This window comes from Kryptolebias marmoratus, linkage group LG4, assembly GCF_001649575.2.
Source record: "Kryptolebias marmoratus isolate JLee-2015 linkage group LG4, ASM164957v2, whole genome shotgun sequence".
NCBI lineage: Eukaryota > Metazoa > Chordata > Actinopteri > Cyprinodontiformes > Rivulidae > Kryptolebias > Kryptolebias marmoratus.
This window is the reverse complement of record NC_051433.1, coordinates 29,874,546-29,893,890: the sequence shown is the minus strand read 5'-3', so window position 1 is coordinate 29,893,890 and position 19,345 is coordinate 29,874,546. Positions and strand designations below refer to the sequence as shown.

The 19,345-nt window shown below is 41.4% G+C and overlaps 2 protein-coding genes across 5 annotated transcripts in view; both read right to left on the bottom strand.

Annotated features, from left to right (window-relative positions):
* Nucleotides 1–11,475: 11,475 nt before the first annotated feature.
* Nucleotides 11,476–15,500, bottom strand: si:dkey-19e4.5 (UBA_like_SF and PTH2 domain-containing protein). The gene is made up of 7 exons (XM_017437108.3): nucleotides 15,311–15,500; nucleotides 14,670–14,783; nucleotides 14,161–14,232; nucleotides 13,977–14,051; nucleotides 13,201–13,298; nucleotides 12,264–12,378; nucleotides 11,476–12,170 (listed from the first exon to the last, which is right to left on the bottom strand). Exons 2-7 carry the CDS (start codon nucleotides 14,775–14,777, stop codon nucleotides 12,084–12,086), a joined length of 555 nt encoding a protein of 184 aa, XP_017292597.1. The 5' UTR covers nucleotides 14,778–14,783; nucleotides 15,311–15,500; the 3' UTR covers nucleotides 11,476–12,083.
* Nucleotides 15,501–16,211: 711 nt separating this feature from the next.
* Nucleotides 16,212–19,345, bottom strand: part of plxnb1b (plexin b1b) — a 93,744-nt gene continuing 90,610 nt past the window's right edge. For all 4 annotated transcript variants that reach the window (XM_037975183.1, XM_037975185.1, XM_037975186.1 and 1 more), the window contains 4 exons: nucleotides 18,754–18,818; nucleotides 18,602–18,677; nucleotides 17,841–17,915; nucleotides 16,212–17,306 (listed from right to left, as the gene is read on the bottom strand). In XM_037975183.1, the coding sequence (XP_037831111.1) occupies nucleotides 17,202–17,306; nucleotides 17,841–17,915; nucleotides 18,602–18,677; nucleotides 18,754–18,818 (321 nt within the window). In that variant the 3' untranslated portion in view covers nucleotides 16,212–17,201. The remainder of the gene's footprint in view (nucleotides 17,307–17,840; nucleotides 17,916–18,601; nucleotides 18,678–18,753; nucleotides 18,819–19,345) is intronic.

Here is a 19,345-nt window from a genome sequence, read left to right as displayed (position 1 = left end):
CAAAATTAAACGAAATAAACATTTGAAATATATGAGTTTGTATGTAATGTATGAATATAATATACAAGTTTCACTTTTTAAATGGAATTACTGAAATCAATCTACTTTTTCATGATATTCTAATTTTATGACCAGCACCTGTATTTACGGAACAGAAACCTGAAAAATAAGGACGACGGATCCTGCCATAAATGGTAATAAGTATAGAAATAAATAAATGGTTTGATAAAGTAATTAATGTGCCAAATACTGTATCCAAAAAATAAAAAAAAACTTTCCCAACTTATTTTACATCAATTAATATTTATCATTTCCAACAGTATTAATTTAACATTATCACAAGTATTTCATTTTCCATTTTATTTCCGATCTTTGGTTTATTAATTACTTTCTTTTTTTGTTTAATATTCTGTATTTATTTAATTTACTGTCATGTCTTTATAATCGTACATTGATCATTTTCTCCTCTAATATTTCTTTTTTCCATTTTCTTTCTGCTGAGCCAAAATGCTGATTTATCCATTATTCGTGTTATTAGTGATGACTATTTACTGTACTGCGTTGCTGCTGTCACTGAGAGGATACGTCGGCTTGCAGCACACATCCACTCGGACGTGGATCCAGCGGTAATGGAGAATTTGGACCAAGCGGCCCTGTGGGAAAGGGCCCGGGGAAATATACAGCATTTGTTGCTTTCAGACGGCACGGTTGCTGATACTGCCTGAGTCAAGGTGTGCTGCAAACTGGCTCTCAGGAAATGAGAAACAAATATTAATTTAAAACTTTATAATCAAATGAGTTGGGAAAGTTCTTCTTTTTTTTGGATGCAATATTTGGCACATTAATTACTTTATCAAGCCACATTTATTTCTATACTTACGGCCAACTTAGCTCCACAGATAAACTAGAGAAGAGCCTGAAACTCACAACTCTCAGACTTTTTAGTCCTCCTACAGTTAGTTTTCTCACAGCATGTTGTTTTAGCAGAAAATATTAGTTCAAGGTACAAAACATGCTGCACTGTGTAAAACTAAATGTTTGTGTTAATGGGAGCAGCTGAAAGTATCAAACCTGCAGCTAAATCATTTTGTTGTAGTTAAAAAGCTAGGGCTGCAACTAAACAGTCAAAAACGCTGACTGTGATACTTTGTCAGCATCAATATTTGGAGTTACTTTTAACTCCTTTTAACACATTTCAACAACATTTTCAAAACCAGATGTTTACGTACACTGTATAAAAAGACAGAACCAGAACAAATCAGACTAAACCTGTTTTAGGTCAAAATTATTTCAATTTGTTAAATTCACAAATACTGAGAATTTTTTAATATACCTTTCATTAGCCTGATGTGTATATACATTTTCTTAGTATTAGGTATAATTGCCTTTAAACTTTATGACTGGGGTCGGTTGTTTTGGGTTTGCTGTAGTTTTGTCCCGTTCCTCCTGACAGAACTGGTGGAACTGAGCCTCCTCGCTCACACACACCTTTTCAGCTCTGCCCACTAATTTTCTATGGGATTGAGATCAGGGCTTTGTGAAGGCCACTCCAAAACATTCAATCTGTTGTCCTGAAGCCTCTTTGTGATTCATGTCAGTCTGGTTCGGGTCATTGTCCTTCTGAAGACTCATTTGTGTCCAAACTTTACCTTCCTGGCTGATGTCTTGAGATGTAGCTTCAATATTTCCACATCATGTTCTTTCCTCATGATGCCATCAGTTTTGTGAAGTGCACCAGTCCCTCCTGTAGCAAAACACCCCCACAGCATGATTCTGCCACCCCCGTGCTTGCACGCTTCCCCTTGTTTCCAAAAAAATGCAGCAATAGTTAATAGTAATTAATTAATTAATTATTAACAGTTAAAAGTGTTTGAGGTGTGCCTCCAGTTAAATCAAAAGTTGTCAACTAACCAATCAAAAGCTGCCAAAGCCATGAGATCACCTGGGCTTTCCCAGACTGTTTAAAGCCAAAGGACTCTATAAACTTGTGATTTTATAGAAAGTAAACAAAAGTTAGAAATATAGCAAATAGAAATAATTTTATGAATTCTAACTAACTTTAGTCTGGTTTAATGTCAGAAAATTATATATTTTTACAATAAATGTAAACCTCTGATTCCAACTGTGACCCCGCCTGACCTACGGTTTCAAACTATCGTGGCAGAGGAAGCAGAGAGCAGCAGTGACAGATCTTAGGTATCTGAGTACTTCAAGATAGTTGTGGAAACACACCCAGATGGTTAGATATTTAGTATGCATGAACAGGAGGGAAAACAGATCTCAACCAGCACCTTTGTGAGGTAATGTTTAGGTTTTATGTTTTCTACAGTATATTTACACCTTCCTGTTTGTTGATAAAACTTATAGCTAAATTAATAACATTTAAATCAGAGAAATTTACATGTAAAACATAGAGCTGCACAATATATCAAAAATGTATCTTCGTTGCAATATCAATGAGTGCAATGACTGCAAACTATAGCAGGGTTCCTCCTAGGTTTCTAGCCTTGGAGGGCGGGGACAGATGCAGGGATTTCAATAATAACATAAAGTACATATGATTTATATGTAGTAAGTAAATAAATAGTTTTATAACTTGGATGATTTATATACAAAATATGAAGCTTTTCTCACTGCGGTCTGGTCAGTGCCTTTGGAGTTTCTCAAAAGAACATTTCCAGAGCCTCTTGATAAGAAAAAACTGATTTTTTTTGTTTTTGATTTGGTTTTCCTGGCGTCCGCTCGCTCTCTAGTAGCAGGAGTTTGGTCACGCACACAAGTTGGACCTGTCTGTATGCTAATGATGACACTTTGAACACATCACTTTGTTTGGTACACATCTACATCATGCAGTATTAAATTTTAGATACGAAAGTCCCAGGGTGCGCAGGGGTGACTGGTCATGGCGACTGTTTCACAATCACCCAATCACCTATCAGCTGTTAAACACAGACTCTCTGATGAATTCAATTAATTAATTATATTCAGCAGCTTACTGGGACAATAAGGACATGTTAGAAGTTAACCAGGTGTCCATTTTTGGCATGATAAATTTGTCTGTAGCTTTTCATTTCAGCCCAAAGCTGGCCGCTCAGATCTGGTTTATTTCTTGTCAAAGGTTTAGACCAGGGGTGGGCAATCCTGGTCCTCGAGCGCCACCATCCTGCATATTTTACTTGTTTCTCTGCTCCAACACACCTGATCTGAATCAATGGGTGATTAACAGGCTTCTGCAGAACATGAAGAGGTAATTTAACCACTGAATCAGGTGTTGGAGCAGAGAAACAAGGAAAACATGCAGGATAGTGGCCTTCGAGGACCAGGGCTGCCTACACCAGGTTTAGAGTAACTTCTTCTTTAAAACCAAAATAATCAGTGACTTTGTTTCTGGCCACAAACAGCTGACTTCCACAGCTGTACGGAGTCCCGTGCATAAATATGTTGCCAATCGCCAGTAGCTGGACTGATGGTGGCCGATGGAATATTTATCACCCAACCCTACTGTCCAAAGTCCCAGGAAGGTGGGGGTTCAGGGCAGGGGAGATTGGTGAAGATATATCAGCTTTGTCTTCCCTAGCCACAGTGAATTGGTAACGTGCAAACACATACATATTAATTTACTACATGCCTTGGCCTTCATAGGGTGGTGGGTGCCCCATTAGATAATGGTTGGGGAAATGCCGCATAAGCTGTTATATTTCAAGTACCATACATTCATGTTCAATATATTTGGTCAATCCAATGGACTCTTACTGGTTTTGATAGCTACACCTGGTTTAAATGATCGTGATGACAAAAAAGAGAAGGAGAGGAGCGAGGAAAATGTTGGTTCATTGCAATTATTATTGTCATTACAATATTAAAGAATAAATTTGATTTCACTGTCATTGAAAATTTGAGGAAAATGTAGTGTTTTAATTATTCTGTAAGTTATAATTGAAGTTATTATAACATAACCACCTTTGGTAATGACTTTGAAATGTTTGTTTTGTGTATTGTAATAATAAAAATTATGCTAACAGAAAGAATATGATCGCCATTGTTGTGTAGACCAATGGGTGAACTGCAACAAAAATGGTACATTTTCACTTAAAAACAGTGTTGTGTAAACGGGGTGTAAATTACCTAATAAGCATCAAAGACAACTGTGGTGTTTCTGTTGCCCAGGCGTCAGAAGATTAAACAACACATGGGAAAGGAACAGTACTTTTCACATCTCACGAGTCCCAGCTAACAGAGATTTGCTCCTTTGACCAATCTGTGTTTACACCGACTCGCCAACTCTGCTCTGTGACTACATTCATTGTTGACCCAGGCCTTATTTATACATGACCCATTTCCTTAAAATGTTGGAGATTCTTCTATGTTGATTGGGAAAAAGTGACATGTTTACACGGTAACCCCATGTATGTTGAATCTGCTGTAGTCTCCATCCTCGGTCACTAGCTGGCGCTGACACTTATCTGTCGACCATGAAAACAGTTACATTTAAAATGGTGAATTCACAGACATTAAAAAAGGTGAATGGCACAGACAGTACTCTCCTAACCCCCATTGTTACTGCTGCCATCGAATTGTGCATGGGCAGAACAGCTAATGACTGCAGCCGTCTGTGGTGCGTTGCTGTTTTCTTTAAAATGCAAATAAAGGGGTCCAAAAAGTTCAACCCTGAGATCTGGGTTCAAAAAGTTTCAGTGTCAGGCTTGTCAGGAAAGAAACCCCCAGTCTCTATGCAATGGGGAAATATCAGGGATTTCGCTAATACTCGTCACGTCAGGGATGGCGGGGAGACTGAGTGGTGCACATGTACAGCATGTCAATTCACCTTTATCTTAGATCAGGGCTGTCAAACTCCAGGCCTCGAGGGCCGCAGTCCTGGAGGTTTTAGGTTTTTCTGCTCCAACACACCTGATTCAAATGGTTTTACTACCTCCTCCCCAAATCATCAGGTTCTCAGGGAGCATGGCAACAAGTCATTCATTTAAACCAGCTGTTTTGAAGCAAGAACACATCTAAAACATGCAGGAGAGCGGCCCCCGAGCAATGGAGTCTGACACCTGTGACCTAAATGGTGGGTTACCCTAAAGATATGATAAAAAGGAGCTCATTTTCATCACCATGCATCATATATCTGCCAGGCAATTGGACAAAAATAAAAGTAGTGGTGTTTGTAATAATTCAACATTTTTAGTTTCTTCCTAAACATTAAATGGAATAAGTGTTTTCTCCACACTGCTAGTATATTCTGCCCACAGCAGTGGAGGGGCAGCTCCAGTCAAGCTACAGCTACAACTTGTAAACTTGACCACAGCATCAAAGGATTGATGCACACAGGGGCTATGATGAACTGGCAGGTAAAACAAAACCCTGTCAAGTGTTAAGCTGCTGAATGCACTCTCTGAAGTTAGACAGGCTGTCTGTCTGCTACATTTTCCATTGAGTAATTCAGGAAACTTTCAGACTAGAATCTGGACTCATGTTTGATTACCGCCGTGCCAGTGTGGGGTGGAGATGTGTAACCCGTCAATATCTGTTTCACCGTTTTACTTTTTACCATCTGCTGTTTTAAATAATGGTATTTAAGTTAAATGCTAAATGGAAAACAATTAGTGTCTTTTTATCCCTTCATTGTTCTTTGAAGTAGGTAAACATCTCCTGATTGTTGGAAATGTACTTTTCTTAAACCCTGCTCATGGGATACTCTTCTCAGGCAACAACTCACACATCGGGTAATGACAGTGAAGAATAAATGAGATGACTCACACAAAAACAAAAATGAACACCAGAAATAGTCATCCAATAAGACCTGTTCAGCTCCAAAAGCCCCAGGCTTAAAGGAGAACTGGAAAGTGATTTAAAGCAAACATCAGTTGAAAGAAAATCATAAAATATACTTGTAAATATATATATAAATTACTGAAGATTGAAAAAAAACTCAGGTGTTTTCAGCATTTTCCGTGACCCCCTGATGTGTGACTTCCACAGAGCTGCTGGGGTTCTCAGCATTCAGCCACTCATCAGCAACTTATTGAGTACGTGTGTAACATAGTTCAGTGCGTTCCAAGTAATTATTCAAACCGAACAGAAAATAACACTTGAGTTTCATTTCTTGACTTCCCAAAAGATAAAAAAAAACATTGACATTTACTATCAGAACTCTGGTTCAGACCACTTCAAAGAGAAGTACCACTCTGACCCTCGTTAATGTGGAGGACTGGTTTCATGCCAAAAAACAGGACCTTTTACCAGGAGCAATCCTAACTATTTTTAATTTTAGAACAAAGGCAAACGGAGAGGAGGACGTCACCACAGAGAAAGAGAGGAGAAACAAGGAGCTTACTTTAGTCGTGAACACACTTGAAGTTAGCGAGAACCTGTCATAAAAAGGTGTGATCTGCTTACAGGCCGACAGCCTGAAATCAGTTTGTGATTCACAGCAGTTTGTTACTGATGAAAAAATATAAACAATTCATGTGTGATTAAATAGCATCCAGATAGCAACATTAGCTCTAACCTGTAGGTGTACTGACTTGCAGTGTTGTGTACTGATGTACTGACAATGATGTGCGTCATTTTGTCGGCCATGTCGGTCCTGGTGATCATCAGAATCTGAAGAGTTTTCATCTGATTCTGGAGATCCAGCCGGCAGTTCAGGTTCATACTGGCATGGTTGTGTATCCATTACTCCCACAATGTCTTTCAGCATTTCTTCATATTCAAAAAAAGACTTCTTCTTTCCAATAATAAACAATAGGACAGTAACTGCGTTCTTGGTTTTTCAGCAAACTGTTGAAGCCGGCAGGGGCACAGCACACGTCATGAAGCAACTCTGACCCCCGCCCCCCAAATCACCCTACTTCTGCATTTATTGACAAAAATGCTAAACACAGGTTATTCAAGTTTTAGGTCAAAGAAATGGGTCCCTGGAATGTTTTGTGGAAGTGTTTAACTAAATGTCATTCATGTAATATCGATATTTAGAGATTTGATTTCAGTTCTCCTTTAAGTAACAGTACCACCTCCCAACAGGGGCCATTTTGCAGGTTAAAATGTACCTCTTAGAACTGTTTAGCCCCTGGCTCACATCTTCATGTGAATGAAGCCTTCCTTATTAGAACAAGGCACCAACTTCAGTTTTTTTGGAGACAAAATACTTTTAACCTTAACCAATATCAACTCATGCAACTGCAAGTCTCATGTTAGCTCCCTCCCCAGACCTGATCCTCCCAAATAATGTTTTGCTGAATAAACACCTCTCCTATTAAGCTTAGTGATTACGCCTTAAAGTGTGTATACTACTGTTGAACATTAGTCAAAGAGGGTTGAGAGGCCTAGTTCATGACAGACAGTAACCCGCAGTTGTTTCTGAAATTTCCCATGGTTGCTAATCAACTTAAGACTCACCACAGTGTGCTTGTGTGTGTGTCCAGAGACTAACTACACTGTGTATTCAGCAGAGTGCATTTCTTTATTTCCGTCAGCGAGCACGGTGTTTGTTTAAGATAACAAGAAGGTATAGGTCAGAGGGTGTGTTGGAGAGGCTCGTCTTTCAAATGGCTCTGAGTACCCAGGCTTGAAAGCTGCGGCCAACACAGTCTATTAAAAGATGCGCAACATATTCAGAGAATGTCAGCTCCAACCAATGAAAATGAGGCCCGGCACACAGCAATCTGGTTTTCAACACGCATCAAGATCAAGCCAAATACTTGGCTGGGCTCCGACTAAACAAGCCGGCAGGGAATGGCAGTAATCTTTGTACTCATAAAGCAAGGTCAACTTTGGAAAGCAAACAAAAAAAGAAAAATGTTACCTGAAGACAAATTTCTTAATCTCAGCACTGTGGGGGAAATCCTGACCTAACAACTCAATAATTCAACTTGACTTTGCCTTTTGATCTTGAAAAAGCAAACTGTTTTTACAATGATAAAATGAGCACGACCTGTTGCGTTAACAACATGGCAAACACAAATTAAAATACACATGGACAACCAGTTTGTGAGCCAAAGATAAGAGCACAGCCATGTTTTCTCTCGGTGTGTTTGCAGTGTATACTGCTCTGGGTATGTATGGTGGTGTCACTCATTTTTATCTCCTCTAAAACCTGAACTTCACACACACACAATTCACCGCTCGATCTCTCCGAAACACGCGTATGACTGAACACGATTGAAGCAGAAATATTTTTCTCACACCGAAATGTTACATAACGAGAGTGTCTAAAAATGAACCACTAATAATACCACACTGAAACGGGTTTCTGCAATTCGTAGATAAAAACTTAAAACCGACGATTCTGAAATAATACTCCCTGACACTTAAACAACAACAAAAAGCTTTAAATAATAACCAATCCTCCACACAGGACCAGCCATTTGTCTGAACCTCCACCGAGGCTGGGGGTTGTTGGCTGGTGGGGGAGGTGAAAACAGCAAGTCACTAAACCAACAGCTCTGGCTTTCTCACACACACACAGGGCAAAAACACACACTTAACCGGAATATATGTGGATAGATGGATAACTTTCACTTTGAAGCCGGAAAACAAATACTTTATGATGCATTGGCACCAAAATCATGAGAAAAATCAAAGGTTTTAGTCGAGGAGAGGCGAACAGTTTCAGTTTGAAGAATGAACGTGTGTGTGTTTGAGATAAATAATGGCTGAAACTGAGTCACGTCCACAAACTTAGCTTAAAGCCTGGCGTGTTGCATTTAGTCTGCTAGCTGTTGCTCAAAGCTAGCAGCTAAGCTAGGCGAGGAGACCGACCCGAAGACAGCCCGTCTTTGAGTCCATCTTCCAAACTTCGACAGATTACAGCCCAACAACACAGCATTCATCACAATGAACTCAAAAAAACAACACAAATTAGGTGTTTTTCATCAAACCAAGCCCGCATGTACTGTGCGTCGACTGCTTTCACACTAACTAACCTCACAAGGTTAAAGCACATCGTATGCACTTCTGATGTCGTGTGTTTTTATTTAAAAATGTGACAAAAGCAGTTCCTGAGACACGAACTGTGCTTGGACTGAATATCCAGGGTGTGCTGCACCTCCGAGGAAACATTACGGAAACTTGCTCAAAAATACATTGTTTTAAATGGATACAGTCGACATAGACTCAAAGATTACTTCCAAATACATCTAAAGCAAATAACACAAGAGACATAAATGTAGTTTTTGAAACTTGTTTTTTTCCCAGTATTAAAAAAACTAATCGTTTGTAATGCAACCCCATGACCTAAACGCAACAACAAGCTGAAAATTTACCATGTGGGGTTTGGGTCGTAGTTACCCGAACACAGATGAAATATATTATAAAACGAGCAATGTGATTAATTCCCTTCGATTCGAGCTAACTACCAGAAACAACACGAGGACTGATCAAATAGCCACTAAAGATTATTCCAGACATGGCCTAAAGCAGCCCTGCAAGGCACAACATCAACCCTGCTTATTCTTTACTCACACGAAAAAGTCCCTTTAGAAAGAAAACATTGTGGAGACGACCAACTTGTCTGGATAAACTTGAGTGAACGCTATGTTATTTACTAGCTAGGGCTGTTAGCCTTGTAGCTATGGCAGACTGAAAACATGGTTGGTTAGTTTTACATTTTTGTACATGCACTGGTAAATAAATTACAAATCAACACGCATTTAAAGTACTCACCTAGAGAGGCATTCCAAACTTCTACAATCGAGGCAAAATCATTTACAATTGGAAGTCCTTGGAGTATCCCAACATCGATTCCACTTAGACCAGTAGGCCCGTGAATCCGCCTCGGAGTCTCCTGGATCCTCTGCCCTCAAAAGTAGATCCCTTCAGGAGGTAAGAAACAAAGTTCTCTGCATTCCCCCCAAAAATGTCGAAAAGTTAAATTCCCTGTCCTGTTCAGGTGTACTACATCCATTGGGTGTTTATAATAAATCCCCGATAAGTAAATCCAGTTACATTAGTGTCTTCTATATTTACAGTCACTGTTTATTATGGGGTATTAGCTGCTGAATGTGATACAGGGCTTCGGTTCTGTCTCGGGTCCTTACGTTTGCAAAGGTACCCATCCCCCTCCACGCCGGCATCGACCGCAGGCCCCAACGAAACTGACACACAATCATAGCACGGGGTTTCCCAGGTGACCGTGCAGGGGCGCCCTTCTTGGGCGGTCCTTGCTCTGAAGTCCCGCCCCTCGTCACCGATTCGACAACAGCGCGTCGCTGATTTCGCTCAGCAGAAATACGCCTAGACGATTGGTCAATTCACGCGCCAGTTATTGGTTTCCGTTTGCTACGTAAAACAGGGCGAGCAGTGCTCTGGCGAGGAGTGCGAAAGTTATATTCTGCTGTAAGAATTCAGTGGTGGCGCACGCGAAGGAGAGCGATACAGTGACTGGACTCGGGAGGCAGCTTTACGCCGAAGGATTTATATCTTGAAAGTTACGGGAAATACTCGTTATCAAATTTCCATGGAATTAACTTTAATTCAATAGTGGGATTATTGCTTTTCATTTATGGTTAACGTTCCTTTGTCTACCACGGAAGGACCTTTTCATGCTATACATAAGCGTTAGCCACACGGGGTCTCTAGGGCCCAGTTCCAGGGCTGACAGAGGCAGGGTTAGCCCACTTGGGTCACCCCCACCTTCAGGTGTGTCAGGTGAATGGAGCATTAGGTGTCGTTCGGCTTGTCCCTGTTAAGGGGCTGAACGGGAACATCAACCAGCTCTTCTGACTTGCCCCTACCATAACTGGGTCCAAACGAAACATATGGCAAAGTGGCTGAAATGAATGGCTAAATTAAAGTCTTGGGATCTGTAATAAACAAGCGCTTTCGCAGAGCAGACAGCTAGGCGTTTCATCTCGGATGACATAACCCTCCACGCCGACCATTTTACCTTTCGTACAGGTACACGTGAACGAACGAAATGCGATATCGTCAGCAAAACGTGACTGTTGTGCGATTGGGTCCTCGTGTCATGTGACTCTGAAACAGCTTTTGATTGGATGGGGCGATGAAACGCCAACGTCATTTGTTGCGGTGGGGGTTTTGGCAGCGAAATGGTGGCTGTTCGGTTTACTCAAAGGATTTGACCGAGTCTGGGATCACAAAGGCCGCCTCTTGGCATAAAGCAGACAACCTAGACGCTGGTCAAAGACTTACTGTAACCGCGGACATTATTAGCCCGAAGCTGCTCTGCAGGCTTAGTGAGTGGCCCAGGTTTAGCTGTTTAGATCGAAGCGGAAATAGATTTCAGTCCTTTTGTTTTTCATGGAGCTGGGTTCGCCTCGTCATCCTCTTTGGCTCGTCGCCACTAGTTGGTCTCTGCAGAAATCACCTGACAGCTGGATGATGTTAACAACAAACTGCTTGTTGTGCCCGGTTTCTGTTTCACAGCACAATCACTTCTACAGAGACATAAATCAGGACACAGTTGTCCCCGCCCCCCCCCCATACACAGACAATAAATAAACAATCCACTGTTTGCTTATTTGGGGGTACTTTATTAGTCACCAATCAGAAACACTGACACGAAAACTGTATAAAACAAAGGTTTCAAAGTACAAACACATCAGAATGAACCCCAGCTGGAGTTCAAACTGTCCTCGGGTTAACATGTTACACTGCATGCACTACACCGTCATTGTTCATTCCTATAGTAACATAAGATATGTGATGTGATCTTATTCTAAGAAATGGCTGTAAGCGTGTCGGAACCTGCTTATGGGTGAAGGGAACATCTACATGTGTGTGCAGAGGAGGCAGACATGTTCATGTGTAGAATAGCTGCATAAAGACTATATTTAAAATTGAGTTCAATTCTCTCAGTTACTCCCCACTTGGTATAAATGTAACGGGAAAAGGAATTTTAATTGCCTTTGTCTTGCGTTGAACAGCTCACACAGAGATTAGAGAGGAAACAGACGGCTGAGGGGATTTTTGGTGCTGGGACATGATGTTCTCCAACATTCTTCACCTCTGATCTTTAAGGTTTTACACTGAAGCTGGGGAACGAGTTTCGTGCTGCTGAGAAATGCTGCCCTCTCCTGGACACGTTAGAGCCTCTCCCCACCCACTCATACAGGCCCTCAGAGCAGCTTCAAACTTCCGGTGACGTTGTTCACCATCTCCTCTTCTCCAATGACAGCCAAGACGGTACGAGAACCAGACTCAACCTGCAAATAAACAGCAGGATATGGCTTTGGTGCTGCTAGAGTCACACGTGTCCACATCGTAGCGGAACACCACAGTAATAGAAACACACCCACCTGAGTGAGGCCTGCATCTTGGACCAGATAAGTGGGCAGATTGAGGCTCATGGCCAGGGCCTGCAGCTCTAACAGATGGGCCACGTTGGTGCCTTGAACCACCACCTTCTTGGATCTATAACATCAGAATCATATAGTTTTTCATAATTACTGTCTGCTGCTGAAAGGCAAGGACAAACGATGGCATCTTTGTCAATGTCTGTGTGCCTTTTAACAAAATATTTCATGGACTGGATGGATTTTTACAGAACTGAATCAGAATGAAGTGAACACAATTCAAGATGGCCACCACATCTAATCAGTATTAGCCAACACAAGAATAGCTATTATTCAGTCAATTGTTAAACAAATATTGAGCTAAAATTTGGTGCGGTAGGACCTGAGACTGATCCCCAACACACAATATGAGTGCTAACAGGATGCACAGGATGATGAAATGCAAGGCCTTTAATGTTAAAATTATTTCACTCAGAACAATTATAAATGTTGGTTAATATTATAAATGAATATGAACCGTATTTTCCACTCTATAGGGCGCACTGGATTATAAGACGCACTGTCAATGAATGGTCCATTTTCAAACTGTTGTCATATATAAGGGGCATAAAGCGAAACAAAACAGCCCCGTCTTTTTGAATAATACTGCACCGACATAAGGGTCGAGTATAAACGCCTCCACCGCTCGCTCAGGTCAGCGCTCAGAGTCCTGCACAACTGTAGCTGAGCCTTAATGCTGCAAGCAGTGCGGCTTTGTAGTTTACCAAAGTCATAATAAAACTTCTTACATATATAAGGCGCTCCGGAATTTAAGGCACACTGTCATTTTTTGAGAAAATTGAAGGCATTTAGGTGCGCCTTATAGTCCAGAAAATACGGTAGCCAACACAGTCAGCAGAACTCTGACACAGGTGGTGTGGATAAACTGAACAAGCCTCACCCACTGTGGTCCCACTTCCAGGCCATCTCCATCAGGCTGGTTTTCTCCTGGAGCACCTGGTACAAACCCACCGCAGCATGGGCCACCTGCGCCGCCACCTACACAGAAACACAGCACTGAAGTCACCGACCACAGAGATCTACTTGAGGTGCTCATCAGGGTGTGGATGAGGAGATGGATGGATGTTGAAGGGAATGTAAACAGCAGGAATTACTTCATGGATGCTAAAGTAAACAGGAGCTGGAGGTGAAACATGAACCCTGACAAATATCTGTCTGTAAAAGCTGAAGTTATCAGAACATATCTTTAGGAATGACTGCAAAGAGATGGATTTCTGTGTAAATTTCAAGTGATAATTGTGTAAGCTTTTTTACGGCACTTTAATGTTGGGTTAGCATCTATGCTAACTGTTAGTCAGCAGCATTTTACATTAACACTGATTCATCCTTATCACAGGAATCAGTGTTTATGTAAAATAAACACAGTCAAGATAATCAAAGTGCATCAATAATTTTTATATTCACATTACAGCCTTCCAAATCCTAACTAATCAAAATGTGAAATGTCTCAATAAGATGAGTGGGAACTCATCTTATTTATATATCTGCCTTTAACTAACACACTGGGATGTTTTCTGCTCGTTTTTACAGCTGTCCTATCTGAAACAAACTGTTTCATAACCCCTTGCCCTGTTCATTATATTTCCCATAGAGAACATTAAGGACTGATTAGGAATTTGAATCATACATATGGCACACAGACCCATGTGGAATTACCTTTCCAACACCCATGCCAAGGTCCATGTTAACCACAAACACCATTTTGAACCTGAGCTCCTCCCCCTCCTCCTCCTGCGTGTCAGAGCAAACACAAACAGACTGAGTTTTGGCTTTGGACAAGCTCTACCAGGTCTGACGTACCAACGTGTACCTGTGAAGACTAAGGCTATCTTATGGGCACCTCATTCTCCAGTTTGTTGAAGTAGTACATGGCCGCCTCTTCGGCAGACACGTTCCGAGTGTGCACGAGTGCCTGAAGTGAAGAGAAGCATAAAAAGGAAAAAGGTCAGAAAACATGGGTCTGCAGGAGGATTTACATCCATCATTTTACTGGGCAATATGACACTGCCCCTAACAGTTTCATAACTTATTCAAAGAAATTACCAAATAATTATGATTTTTTTAATTATTTGGTCCATATTTCAGCTGATACTCCAGACATGTTTGATGATCAAATCCTGATTATCAAAACTCAAATACAGACATTAAAACTAACTTGAAATAAGGACAACAGAATAAAATATGAGGGTCTCAGGAGGTCAAACATTCACTGCCCTTATGCTTATTAGTATATATTTAAAATTTGTCTGAGTCCCTGAATATAACCAAGGTTTGAGATATTAAAGAGTGAAGATTATTGCAACATTCTGGATCAGTATGTGAGGGAGGAGAAACCAGAGTCCACCTCACCTGTTTGGCTGCTTCTTCAGGGATGTCCAGCTCTCTGAGCTGCTGAAGGAACAAAGGATTCACATCCTGAAAAGCTGAATGCGTCTCTGGTTCCTCTGATGGCTCCATGACTGACTGCAGGAACACAAACAGCTGCAGTGAACACACAGCAAACCTTCCTCATGTTGTTAGGGTGAGGCAGAGCTATGACAACGAGGATAGCTGTTCTACAGCTGATGCAGGGCAAGAACCTTGGTTTCATTACCTAGCAAAAGCACAATTAGTTACATTGAATATTCAATAGCAGCAAACCTAATACTATTAAATTTAGAATTGAGATAAAATATGGAGTTGGTAACATTAGCAGTGTTTAAAAGCAACAAAAAGGCATGAATCGGCTGCAGCACACAGCGGTTCTGCTCAGGTGCTGCTAGCTTCTAATTAGCATCTTGTAGCTTTTGTAGCCAAGTCGTACAAAATGCTTCAGATGCTTACAGCATTACACGTCGACAGCAAAAACGTTACGGACACTTGTCAGTAAATTTCCAAACATCAGTGCTTCCAGTTAAACAGAAGGAAAATGTGAGTTTGTTGGGCGCAGGGTGATGTTAGCGTCAGGAGATAACGGGACTCAGGCTACCGAGCTGGGTGAAGGTACCGACCTGTTCGGCGCTGCTCGCTCTACAGCAGCAACTTGTTTCCACGATGCTTCTTTGACACGTATCTGTTCCTCAGAAAACTAGAATATACTTCTGAATATGAAACTGCATTCAAGTTTTGCTGTCTCATATATGTGTGCCTCTATGACTCCATTTTGAAGACGTTTAGAGTTTGATGCTGCCCCCTGGCGGTGGGTCCGCTCTTCTTCTTCTTCGCTTTTATTGCGGTTGAAGAACCATCAGTGAGGGTTTATTACCGCCACCTGCTGGACTGGAGTGTGTACGACAAAACTAGATTCCTTATTAATTTGATTCTCTAAATAAAATAAAGTGATTTAATGCTTCTTTATGATGTCTCCAGCTCATATGCTCTACTAAAGGACATTATGGACAGAATCTAGTAGACTTTAGTGATAAAAATAATCTAGTCAAGTTTTTTTTTAATTTGAACGTCTTGAGTTGAACATGAGCCATTCTGTTATGGTGTGACTGCAGATTCAGCATTCACTCTGCTGTTTTTCTTTTTAGAGTCACTTCTGTACTTATATGCAAACTCCTTTCACATGCTTTGTGCTGTTTTACCATCCATATATTGTATCAAAACATTCATCTCAACTGGGAATACAAACTATTGCTCTCAGTATCTGTAATTTTGTAATGCAAGTACAAATACAACATTCGTGTCTACAAAATGTAAATTTTCCTCATAGAAATACATTGATATTTGTTTGATTGCTACAAAGTCATTGTTTTCCAAACTCTCCTTCAGCATGCTTGCACTATTTTTGTCTTATTGTGCTCCTTTTAGCTGCAGTTACACTAATTTTACCTTTTTACCAATCAGTGATTTTTAGTCTAATCTTTTTAAAGATGACTCATATTAGTTTGTAAAAGAAAGCCAACAGAAGGTTTTATGAAGACTTTATTACATCTGTGAAAAGTTGCTCTTTAACACGTTAAATCTCTACAGCTGCGTTTGAAATGAGTCTGTACATCAAGAGAAAATAAACATCATTAATCTGCTCTACAACAACAAATGTTTCCAGACTAACGGTTAGAAAACAACAAACTGGGCTGACGGCTGCAGTGACAGAACCGGCGGATCGGGCCCTCACACACTGAGACGGACGAGGCAGCTCAGAAACACACTCTGTTTCTGCTCTGATAAAGTCAGCTGGCACGTTTTATTATAAATAATGTGATTAAATGCTCAAACAGCTGCCATTTCAGTCCTCCAGCATCAGCTGAAACATCCTACAGCTACCGAACGTAGAAATATTAGCAAAGACGCAGTGTGGGTATGAAACTGAGCCACTGTCTGTTCCGTTCAGGAAGCACGAAGGCGACAAATTTAACACAACAGTGAAAACTAAACAGAACATTAAGACATGGAAACAGGAATAAAAACAATCAAACACACATCTGGTCTGTGTGTGTGTGTGTTTGTATCTGGGCCGTGGAGCTGGAACCAAACCTGTTCGGAGGTTTGAATCAGAACAATGAATGCAGCAGCGGGCTGAGGTAGAACAGAACCAACTTAAATCCAAGTTTCTACTTTAGTTTTGTTTGAAACAATGTAGAAAAGAGTTTCTGATGGGGGGAAATACAGCTGTCTATAAGATCTGATCTGTTCCACTTTGTACCAAACAAACAAACACACACGCCCTTCAGGTGTGGGACGTTCCTCCTCACAGAACCGATGTCTCCGGTTGTCTCTTTGAGTCCAGCACAGGTTCTACAGAACTCTGTTCCTCATATTGTTCCAGGGTTCTGTTAGTCCAGATTTCTTTAGTGTACCGTCCTGCTCAGACTGTCCTCAGAACGCCACAGGAGCATCCGGGGCAAAACTAGAACCCGAGCAAAGCTCCAGCTTCAGATAAACACGTGGACATCGTCACAGGTCCGTGACTTTGTTCTCCACAGCAGCAGCGATCTGCTGCAGTCGGTACCCGAGCTGCATCTTCTGGGCCGTGGTGTCCTCTTCCAGAGCGGTGATGATCTGCCAGAATCAGAACACACAGAACCAGCATGTGGAGCGTCTTCAGGAAGCAGAGGGTAAAACACTGGAGAATAATCAGATCTGCTTGTTTCACACTCTTTAATGGAATCAGATACTGACAGATTGTCCCTCTCCTACATCCGTTTCCATGACAGAGTAGAAACTCATCTAGTTCAAACCTAAACTGAGACTGTGTCAAACCTGTTAATGACATCAAAATGTCCCTTCAGTCCATCTCTGTGAGCTGGTTTTTACCACCCACGTCGACAGAACGGGGAAATGTTTTCCTGAATTTCCTCTACATTGGACACTGTTCCTGACAGAGATGTATGTTTTCATGCTTTTTCTGTCTGCTCCTTCTGAAGGAGCAGGAGGAGTTAACAGAAACTAAACAAAAGAGTAACAGGAGAATAGTACTAAGGTTTGCCTAAGCACTGACATTATTATAGACTTTTGTCCTTTTTTAATCACAAACCTAGCTGTACTCTGAAATAAGCCAAATGTTCCTGCAGTTTGTCTGAGTGATGGAACTACCTGATCGTAGTACTTGTTGATGTACTTGTAGAGCTCGTGCAGAGCAACCAGGTAGTTGAGTTCTCCGGAGTAGTTCTGAAACACAGAGATCAGGTGAGAAGGCACCAAACGCTGTCCCAACTCCTTCTCAGCCCACCATATCCCAAGATGCATTGCGGGTATAACGCAAAATTCTATTCACAATGGCAGACAAAGTGAGAGACGGAGCAACGGAGTACACTTTTAAAACCTGGGATTCCAAAAAGAAAAGCCTAGATCGGTTATGATGACAGGCTTCTGTCATTTGTGTAGATAGTGTTTGTATTATTGTCGTAGATCAGTGGCTCCCGTAGTTCTTCAACTACTGCTGCTCAGCTAGTTTTTGCTCTTTTTTATGGAGCAGAAGATATAAAACATGGCGTCGGAAACGATAAAGTTCCTGTATTTCCTCTAGAATTAAAAACGTAATAACAAAGTAATAACAAAATTTGATCTCCATTCTTTCTTCGGTTGAGCACTGTCCCGGTTGCTAGGCAACAGGACGTATGCCGAGGTAAATCTGACGGCTAGACCGTCCCAATTCACAACCGCTGACTTCCTGTCCACCAGGTCTTCACAACCGCTGACTTCCTGTCCACCAGGTCTTCGAAGGACCCAGCCTACATCAGGATGCGGCCTCTGAATTCGGACACAGCTGTTGTGTTACTTTTATCTGTGTGTGTGTGTGTGTGGTGTGTGGTGTGTGTGTGTGTGTGTGTGTGTGTGTGTGTGACTGGACCCACCCTGGACAGTTCTGCCAGAGCAGAGTTCATCTCCTGATCACTGGCTGATATCGTCTGTCTGATGTCAGCGTAGTACCTGCAACAACAACCATCATCATCATCATCATCATGTGAAGACTGGGTCAGCAGATTCTGGTTAAAGCTCAGCTGACCTTTCCACCATCTGTTTGTAGCGGGGGATGTCTCTGGCGTACAGCAGCTTGTTGATGGGAGAGTCCTGGTCCAAGAGGAAAAACAAATCAGACACCAAACTTGAGGAGAAAACCCCGGGGCCTCGTGTACGAACCAAGTGTGGATCTTCTACTGAAACGTGATGTACGCCCAAACCAAGACAACGATGTACGCACATGAGTCCAGGGACATTACCTCTGTACATCAGGATCAACGGGCAACTGAGCTCAGAGGAGACTCCTCCATTTATATATGCAGATAGTATCAGCATTTCTATGATCCCTCTATGAGAGATCACAAAAATAATCAAATGGTTCAAAACTCACAGAAGGAGATTACTCCTGCAGCTGATAAAAAGGAGAGTTTATAGAAATATTAGTCCTATGATGGGTGAATCACAACTAAAGCAAATAAATCAGTGAAAGTCAAACTAAATGCTTTAAGTTTAAACATCCTCTCTGTATCACAGCCAGAAACACAACAGCTCTTCCTCCTGAATACCTGCAGCCATATTTGATGTGACAACCATCTGCTCTCTTTTTACCGTATTTCCACTGCTTACGTAGCGTACTG